The sequence below is a fragment of the Protopterus annectens genome, chromosome 2.part2 (assembly GCF_019279795.1).
Source record: "Protopterus annectens isolate FY-2018-M chromosome 2.part2, PAN1.0, whole genome shotgun sequence".
NCBI lineage: Eukaryota > Metazoa > Chordata > Ceratodontiformes > Protopteridae > Protopterus > Protopterus annectens.
The window spans coordinates 729,569,014-729,579,013 of record NC_056730.1 but is presented as its reverse complement, the minus strand read 5'-3'; the positions used below and the strand labels follow the sequence as shown (position 1 = coordinate 729,579,013).

The window sequence follows — 10,000 nt, the reverse complement described above, 5'->3', positions numbered from 1 at the left end:
AGTAGCGTTTCATCAACCTGAAAAAATAAGGAGCCTGAGGTGATTACAATTAAATCAACCACTTTCAGCAGACAAAACTAGAAAATGAAGCACACGGACATTGTGGTGAAAATAACTCTCTCAGACAATACCCAATCAGCATGAGTTGAAAGCCAAGCCCTACTGGGTAAAGGCAGAATTCTCTTTAGGTACTTCATTACTTAACTGTCCTTAAGCTCAACTGTTCAGTAAAGTGGCACAAAACAGATCTCAAAAGCTTGTATTCATGCCCATATTTTGTTGTATTAAGCATATCACAGGTAAAGGGAAAAATCTGTTGTAACTTATGCAATCAAAATCTGAAGAATGAGAACAGATTTTTATACTGCAACGTGACTTTAAATGTCTACTTTTTAAAGCTGCTTTTCACAACACATACCTTTACAGGGACTGGACATGTTCTTTACTTTAGTGATTTGCACCTTCTCCTGCAGGGAACATTTTTCCTTTGGTTCTTCTTTCTTTTCAGTGATATGTTTGGTTTCTTTTTCTTGTTCCTTGTCCTTATCTTTGTGTTTCTTTGATTTTTTTGATTTTTTATGAGATGAGATTTCTACATCCACAGTCTTTGAACACTCCAGAGGTGCGGGTGGCAGAGGAGAGCTTTCTATTGGAGTCCTTGATGCATATTTTTTTTGCTGGTCCCCACAACTGCTGCAGTTCTGGCTAAAACTGTCTGTAGGCAGATCCTGTGTTCCCCCACCTTCAGGCGTACTAGGGGAATTAGAGTTTGAATTCACAGCATGAGAAGGATTACACACTGGAAGATGGGCTGGAGGAGGATGTGGAGGAAGGCTAGAGGTGGCAGCAGTAGCAATCTTTTCACTACAAGAAGTCAAATGACCATTTAATGTAGGCTGAACTCTATTTGTAAGATGGGATATCCTAGGTTTCTTGTGGACTAAGGGATCAATAAAATCAGAATCCACCATTCGCTTCTGAAACAGAGAGAAATTAACTTAAATACAGCACTAACAACATTTTAATAACCTGCTGCACAAGCTTAAATGCAATTTATAAAATTATGTACGCATCATGCAAGGCTGCTGTATGACCAGACATGACGGAAAATTTCATTTAAATAGAGATGGAAAACTGCAAACAACCTACATGGAACAGTGACCCAGTGAAATATACAAAAACATCTTGCATCAAAGACCATGTATGAATTCTCTCTACACAGGTATGGAGCATGATACACAGACTACCAGCTCAAGAGGCTGGGGAAGGTGCTCCCCTTAACGAAGGATTCAAATTACTTGTGAAAACATCCAAAACCTCCTCTGTACACACGGCTACTGCTGTCTGCTTTCTGGAAGTAGTAATAATGGAGTTAATCTAGGTTTGTGGTTTTGACAAATGCAGACCAAGAGTTCATGTTGTTTAGCAGAAACTTGGATCTTAAGGATTAAATTCATACACAGTTGAACAGCGGTTTAATACACGAGAGAAAAATATGCAAGTCCAATAAGGTCAATGATACTTCTGCTAGATCAGAAAGTACTGGTAGACACTACCCTGGTTAAAGTTGCTTTCCAATGACCCAGGCCACTACTTTCAGATATCCCCCAGAAACATCAGTAAACATTCCAGAACACGAACAGTGTTGGTGGAAATGTGGGATTTAATGGTGTGTAGCTTTTTGGACTTTTACATCCTTTCAAAAGAGTGGAGATAAAAAAAAAAAAAAAAGACTACCATGGAAAAGTCCCCAGCTTGATGTTAAAAACTCCGCAAAACCATCATACTATGCACTTTGAAAGCAAGACTGTAAGCTACATGAACCAGACTGTAAGCTACATGAACCAGACTGTAAGCTACATGAACCAGACTGTAAGCTACATGAACCAGACTGTAAGCTACATGAACCAGACTGTAAGCTACATGAACCAGACTGTAAGCTACATGAACCAGACTGTAAGCTACATGAACCAGACTGTAAGCTACATGAACCAGACTGTAAGCTACATGAACCAGACTGTAAGCTACATGAACCAGACTGTAAGCTACATGAACCAGACTGTAAGCTACATGAACCAGACTGTAAGCTACATGAACCAGACTGTAAGCTACATGAACCAGACTGTAAGCTACATGAACCAGACATCTATGCAAGACCAAGATATCAAACATGAAGTTAAAAGATAAACAACCACAACTGTATACCAACTTTTTTCCAATACTTCTATCTACTTGGGTCTTCGGGCATCAGTACTGTAACTGTAGTAATTATTTGCTTTTCAGCATTTGCTATTTGTACGACAGCCTCCTTACATTAATGTTCAGTACTTTAAATCTCCTTTTATACAACTTGCATAAAAGCACTAAACAATGAAGTTAGTCACAGTTGAGAATGCCAGGAGAAGCAGGGCAGTGGATGTGTAATATGCCAACACAGCTAGCTGGAATTTAAAGAATTATTTGAATATCAAAATGATTTGTACAGATGCTTGTGCTGAAAATGTATTTGTAAATTTGTGTGCGTTAAAAATGTGTGAACAGTGTGTCCTGCTGGACAGAGGAAGAAATGTACGTGTGTTATTGTAACTGCTTAAGTGTATATACCGTAAGAGAGGATACTGGAAGATGTTAATCCCAATCCACCTGACTTTGAAAAATAGTAAAATTAATTTAGGCCATAAAGATTGTACCTTACAGTTCCCAATGCAGCCCGAGACTGTCTACTAGGAAGCTTCCTGCATTGTCAATGGGGTGAAAAACCTACCATAACGTTCCATGTTAGTTGTCTAGCTCTCCTGCCTTCTTTCAGGATGGGTTCGGAGCCAATCCTCGGCTACTACTCAATCACTTTCTATAGCTCGAGAGCTCTTTACTGGCTCGAGGCAACCCCTTATCCCAGAATGCCCAGTGTCAGCTACCCATATCTCCTTTGACATAGCTCACAAGACAATCCTAGAAGATAATCCATTATTAAACCTGGACATACAGTAAATTGTCATGTTTGCTCCGGAAGCAACTAAGAACAAAACAAGTTAGCCAGTGAAACCATTGAAAAACTCCTCTCAATCCTCGAGGAAGGGGGAAGGAGGGAGGGACGCAAGAAGGAAGGCGAGATGGATAACTAACATGGAACATTATGGTAGGTAAGTTGTCCAATCTTGCCTTTTCTTGCTGGATGGGACAGCGTCCCTAGCACCTCAATCCTGGGTGGCTCATTGGAAAAGACTCTTCAGAACCATGGAACCAAAGGAAGCCCTGCCCCAGGAGACCACATCTACTTTGTAATGAGAAATGTATGAGGATCTGACCAAGCAGCTGCTACACAAACTGAATCTATGGGCAATCTAGACTGAAAAGCTACCTGGTTGAATGACCTTTGGGTCTTGCTGGAAGATCACAAATGGTAAGTATAGGCAATGGTGTCTGATAACCGTTTTGACAAGGTTACTTTAGAAACCTAAAGGCCTTGTTTGTTAGCAAATGAAAGGAACAACTGATCTGATTTGCTCAGCTCTTTAGTTCTATGGAGATAGAAACGTAGTAGTCTATGCACATCCAATTGGTGTAATCTGTATTCTGCCTTGTTGGAATGATTAGGGAAAAAGACAGGAAGTTCAATGGATTGATTAAAATTGTGTTCTGAACAAACTTAAGGCAGAAAAGATGGGTTGGTTCTCAGAGAAACTCTGAAAAACTACGTATGGAGGGCGAACACCTAGGGCATGGAGTTCTGAAACACGTCTGGCAGAAGTAATAGCAACTAGGAAAAGAGTTTTCCAAGAGGGAAATTTCAAAGAACATGATGCTGCTGGTTCAAAGGGTGGCAGTATCAAGGAGGCCATCCTAAGGTGGAAGGGGCTCTTTCACTGGGGGTCAAAGTAGAGATGTACCTCTCATGAAGGCCTTACAGAGTGAGACATTATGCTAGAGTTAAAAACTCCAATGTGAAAATTTGAAATGGCAGCTAGTTGTACTCTGATAGAAGTAGCAGCTGCACCAAATTGAAACAGTTTGGTTAAGAAATCCAAAATCTCATGTAAAGGAGCTTTAAAAGGATCTAAATTTCTGGATTCTGCCCAGTAAGAGTATCTTTTACATTTGCTAGCATAAACTTTCCCTGTATTTCTCTTATGGGAGGAAATTATCACGCACTGCTGGGGAAATATTGGGGAGCCTGGCTAAGATTGGAAGTTGGGTAACCAAGCTGTGAGCTTAAAAGATTGGAGGGATTGGTGTAACCCGCCTGATAATCAAGTGGTCCGGCACTGGGTCCAAAATCCAAGGCTGAGCTAGAAGGTGGGGGTGAAGGAAAGTGCAGTTGTGTACACTTACCATATATGTAGATGTTAGAGTGCATTCACTGTTGCAGTTATCACATTTGGGTTATCTGCTTACAGTAGCCCTCAGTCAGCCTGATTAAAGTGTTGGGTCCTGTGTCGGTTGCAGTCTCCTAATGGTAAACAATTATATATAAAATATGCAAAGTTATACCTCCAACCAAAAAAGCAAATACAGCAAAAAGCTTTTAAGCATAGTAAAGAGTAGTAGAGGTACAGCCAAAAAAAGTCAGGGGGCTGGAGGGAGGGTAACCAGGACTGCAACAGTGAATAGACTAACATCTACATTTATGGTAAGTGTACACAACTGTACTATATTCGTGTTTCACTGTTGGCAGTCATCACATTTGGGTAGATTCCCAAAGCTAAGGGTGGGAGGAGGAATTTAGATAGCATTAGGACCAGCTGTAAGGTCCTGCAACACTTCTGGTGGCAAAGCCAGCTCTGAATTTAGAGAAAATTGGCAAATGGTAATGCTTGGTGAAAGTATGTACCGAACTCCAGGTAGCAGCTTCTAGGATGTCCCTGGTAGGGACACCTCTAAGAAAGGCTGCAGAGGTAGATGCGTCCCTGGTTGAGTGGGGTCTGATCCCCTGTGGGATAGGTTTTCCATGGTGCTTATAACAGAAATGAATGCAATGGCCTATCCATTTAGAAATGATTTGCTTTGAAATAGCCTTTCCCCCTCTGTCCCTGCAGCAAATGCCACCAGCAGTTCAGATTTCCTTTGAGGTTTAGTCCTGTCCAAGTGGAATCTAAAGTTGTCTGTGCACATCTAAGGAGTGCAGTATCCGTACCCCTTTGTTCTGTGGATTAGGAAAGGTTGGCAAATGAATGGACTGGGCCACACTGGATACCACCTTGGGCATGGAGGGATTGGTTCTGAGGGACACCCTGTCCGCATGAAAGATTATGAAAGGCTCCACTGCCATAAGGGCCTGTAATTTGGATACCCTTCTTGCTGAAGTGATTGCTAAAAGGAAAGCTGTTTTCCAAAAAAGAAATTTTAAATCTGCAGTAGCAGCTGACTCGAAAGGAGGAAGAGTGAGTTTCTCCAAGACAAAGTTAAGGTCCCAGGCTGGAGTTGGAGCTCTCCTAAGTGGTCTTAAAATTTTCGCCCTCTGATTAACTGCTTGAGCAGTGGATGAGAGAAGAGGGGAGGTTCTGTGTTATAATGAGCCAAAATGGCTGAGGCGTGAATTTTGGAGGAAAAAGCCAGGCCCTTGTGAAGCATCTCAGTTAAGGACTAAGAAATCTGAGGTAAATTGGGCACTGCTGTGCTCATCCCTCGAGATTGGTTCCAGGCACCAAATCTTTTCCATTTTTCAGCATAAGATTTTCTAGTAATAGGCCTCCTTGCCTCTAAAATATCACTGGTTTACAGACGGAAGGTAAAGGAGAGATTAGGTAATTAGCCAGGCTGCTAGGTTCAGTGTTTGACGCTGAGGGTGCATAATCTGGTTCTCCTGCTGAGACAACAGGGGAAGGAGTCTGAGGCAGGTACCATGGGGCCAACAGTGACACTGTGCAAGAGGGGGTACCAGTGTTGGCTTGGCCAGTCTGGTGCAATCAAAATTGTTCGTGGTTTGTCCCGTTTGATCTTTAGTAGTACTTTGGAGAGCAGAGGCAGAGAAAAGGCATAAATGGTTTTTCAAGCTGAAGGACAAAGCATCCAATTTCCAAGCTTGTTAGTGGGGAGTCCTTGTGCAAAATTTGTCCAATTGATAGTTCTGGGGGGAGGCAAACAGGTCTATATCCAGGCTCCCCCATTTACTTGTCAACATGTTGAAAATCCTAGGTTCCAGTTTCCACTTGTGTGGGTCCATGAGGTTTCTGCTTAGTCCGTCTGCCAGTGTATTTAGTTTTCCTGGCAGGAACTGAGCTTGTAGAAGCACCTGGTAGCTCAAGGCTGTGTTCCACAATGCCATGGCTAGTTTGCAGAAGGGGTAAGAATGTGTACCCCCCTGCTTATGTACCACACAACAGTGGTGTTGCCAGTCTTTACCATTAATTGTCCTGGAAGAATGTGGTCCTCAAAGGTTGTCAGAGCATTCTATACAGCTAACATTTCTTTTTGATGGATATGCAGGTGCATTTGACTTGGGTTCCATTTGTCTTGAATGCACTTCCCTGCCAGGTGAGCCGCCCATGCATAGTCTGATGAGTCTTTAGGGTTTGGGCAGCAGGGGGTGGTGTCAAAGGTAGTCCCTTGTTTTGGTGGTAGGCCTCTGCCCACCAAAGGAACTCTAGGCGTAGGCAAGTATGACATGAATCATTTCTAGATCCTGAGAATGTTGACACCACTACAGTTTCCTCATATGCAGTTTTGCATATGGAAACAGAAGAATGCAGGAGGCCATGAACCCCAAGGCTTGCAGTATTTGTCTTGCAGATAGCAGGATTTTTGTGGCAGTTGTCAAATGAATTTCTCTCACGTGTGGCAAGCCATCTGGGAAGTTGTATTTACGCTTGCTCCCAGGAATATAAATTTATTGACAGGGTACCAGGTGTGATTTCTTTTCGTTTATGGTGTACCCCAGACAAATCAGAACCAGTTGTACAAAGGCCAGATGATTCAAAAGTATGTCCTGGCTTTCTGCCTGAATTAGACAATCCAAGTATGGGTATATTTGAATATTTCTTTAACTGCAAAACGCAACTGGCACTTTGTGAATACCCTGGACGCAGTAGATAAGCCAAAGGGCAGTTCAGAAAACTGACAGTGCGTGTATTTGAAGTATAATGATAGTGCTTTGAAGTGCAAGTATCTTCTGCAAGATTCCCTGATTGGGATGTGCAGGTATGCTTCTTTTAAATCTAGAGTTGCCAATCAGGCATCTTTGCCCAGCATAGGAAGTAACTGGTAAGCCAGCATCTTGAATTTTGGAATGTCCAAAAAGGCGTTTAGAATAGACAGGTCCAGAAATGGACGCCATGATTTGTCTTTTCTGGGTACCACGAAAAGTCTGGAATGGAAACATTGTCCCTTTTCCTCTTCTGGTTCTAACTGAATAGCCCCCATGTTTAGGAGGGAAAGTACTTGTTTTTGAACCTCAGTCCACTGATTTGGTGGCAGGTCTGGCCATCCATTTGGAGTTTGCAGCATGTGGAAATGAAACCTGTATCCTTAGGACACTATTTAAAACCCATTTGTCCTGTGTTATAAGTTTTAAGCTGCCAGTTTCTTGAATGAAGAGCCAGTTTTCCACCCAAAGGGGCGGCTAAGAGGCAAGTGCTTCGTTATTTCAAAGGGAAGTCACCGAGACTGTCTACCACAGAATGGTGCCTTGTTTCCAGATTTGGAAGTGGAAGCACCCCATTGCTTAGTTCTGAAAGTCCCTTGGGACTGAACCCTTGTGGTTTTGGAATGTCTGGGTTTGGCCGTAGTGGCTCTAGAAGGAGCTGGAAAGAACCAGTTCTTAGTAGGCCAATGGCTACTAAATCTAGGATGTTGCACTTGTAAGAAATCTTTCACAGTTTGCATAGCTTTATTTCCATCTTTTTTAGAACTTCTTCAGCCTTATTACCAAATAAGCTGTCCTGCTGTAAAGAAGCATCCAGAAGTTTTGCTTTAGCATGATCAGGCAGAGATTGCTCCTTAAGCCAAGCATGCCTTCTAAGCACAGACCCAGTAACAGCAGCCCTACAAAAGGCCTCTAAGGAATCAAAACCACATTGCAAAGTTTTTGCCAACTTGTTCAGCTGAATGCAATAAATCCTGCAAATTTTTATTCTCCACACAGTCAGAAATCAACAATTTTCTGTTTAAGCAGTCCCATGATATGCTGTTGATATTTTAGCATATGGAATTGACAGTTTAAAGCCCTGATTGCTAAGGTTGCAGAAGTATAAACCTTTTTACCCCATCTATCCAGCGCCCTGGAATCTCTATCAGAAGGGACAGGATTTTTAGCAGAAGCCTTAATGCCCCTTGGGCCCCTGAGAAATGGTTTCAGGGTCCGCAAAGGAATTTGTGGGACCCAGGAACCCAGTAGTACCAGTCTGGTTTGCTAGGGGCTGGAGACAAGGAATCAGAGGCCATACTGGATTCCGAAAACAATATCTAGTACAGGAGGTATAGTCAAAGGCCTATGCTAAAGGAAATCCCTAAGTCTCTTTTTGGATTCAAAGAAATCCTGACTTTCCCAGTGGAAATAATCCCTTAAGGTATGTAAAGTTTCCCCAAGAGAGAAATCCTCAGGCAGAGAAGCAAAGGAAATGAAATCCTCTGCATCAGAGTCCTCATAAGTAGGTATGGACAAGTCCAGATCTTTAGAAGAGTCAGAAGAAAGAGTCTTGTTCAGAAGATTCATAGTCAAATTCAATACTAGGCCTCTTGGATTGGGGGGGGGGGGGGTTAACTACCCCTGGATTAGAGTAATTAAATCTTCAGCCATTTTGATAAGTTGTTTTGTAGGCATATGTAGGAATAGGATCCTGAACATGTGGCCTGGGCGTCGGTTTTTGACAAAGATAGAGATTTAGGCCTTGGCACTGAAGTTGGAGTCAGTTTAATATGCAAGTCTGTAGGCCTGAATACACCCTCAGAAGCCGGTGCCTGTTTAGTGGCTCCGGACCCATCCAAGGTATAGACATCCGCGGGTTCCAAATGTGAAGCATCTTGCAGCATACCGGACTTCGTATGGGTCTCGGTAGAGGCCTGCTAATCAGAAGTAGCAGGTATCAGGGCTGCGAAAGCGCCTCAGTACTGGCGAACTGGTGACTGGCTTAGAAGCGTTGTCGGCAGTTTTAGACCTCAACGGCCTATCTTTTACGTTTTTTCAGAAAACCGGTAGTCAGATGGCTAACAGACATTCTTTCTGGATAATTAAACAGAGAACAGAGAACCGAAATATTTTGAAGCAAAAGTGTTCTGACAGTGCGCTGATTAAATAAAGCACAAAACCGACAACAAGGTACGTCGTGGTCAGGGCCTAGGTAAGAAATATAGTACAAATGAAAATCCTTATGAGGTATTTGCTTCCCACATATAAAACATTAACTTTTACTGACATCGGTAAGGAGCAAGAAAAAGTTTCCCCACCGGGGTACTTAGCTTTAAGTTGAAGACTTCGGTTTTGAAACTAAAACAAAAATTTTAGGAGTTGGCCAACCAGCACTTGCGAACTGCTTCTGCTTCAGGCACCGCATGGCAAGATAGACTGATGTAACAGCGTCGGCTGCATGTTTTATACCCCATGATGACCTGACATCATGGAAGAAGGGAAAGCAACCAATGCAGGACCAAGACTTTGTTAATCAGGCCGACTGAGGGCTACCTGCAAGCAGATAACCCAAATGTAATGACTGCAATAGTGAAACACTAAGAACATCAGCTAGCATCTCTAAATGCATGAAAGAACCAGAACACACTGTTGAGAACTTTCAATTGCTTGCTTTCATATGTACACTTGCCTCCAAATGAAAGCATCTGTTAATGGAAGGAAAATGTGAACTTGTATGCGTGAACAGGAACTACCATTCATGTTTAACATCTTGTTTCCTTTCAAGCCTATTTGCGTAAAGAATCCTTGTCTATAGCTTAAAAATCAATGACATTAGTATGGACATCTACCTCTATAAAAAACAAATTCTTAATTTTACTTGCAACAGGATTAATACAGGTTACATTCCCCCTACTCCAACATTCCAATACCACATTA

At 42.3% G+C, this 10,000-nt stretch overlaps 2 protein-coding genes across 2 annotated transcripts in view; both read right to left on the bottom strand.

Moving 5' to 3' along the window:
• GLRX (glutaredoxin) overlaps window positions 1-10,000 on the bottom strand; it is a 380,777-nt gene that overhangs the window by 72,506 nt on the left and 298,271 nt on the right. The window lies entirely within an intron of this gene.
• Window positions 1-10,000, bottom strand: part of ELL2 (elongation factor for RNA polymerase II 2) — a 213,953-nt gene that overhangs the window by 10,854 nt on the left and 193,099 nt on the right. The window contains exon 7 of the mRNA XM_044064460.1: window positions 419-977. Within this exon, the coding sequence (XP_043920395.1) occupies window positions 419-977 (559 nt within the window). The remainder of the gene's footprint in view (window positions 1-418; window positions 978-10,000) is intronic.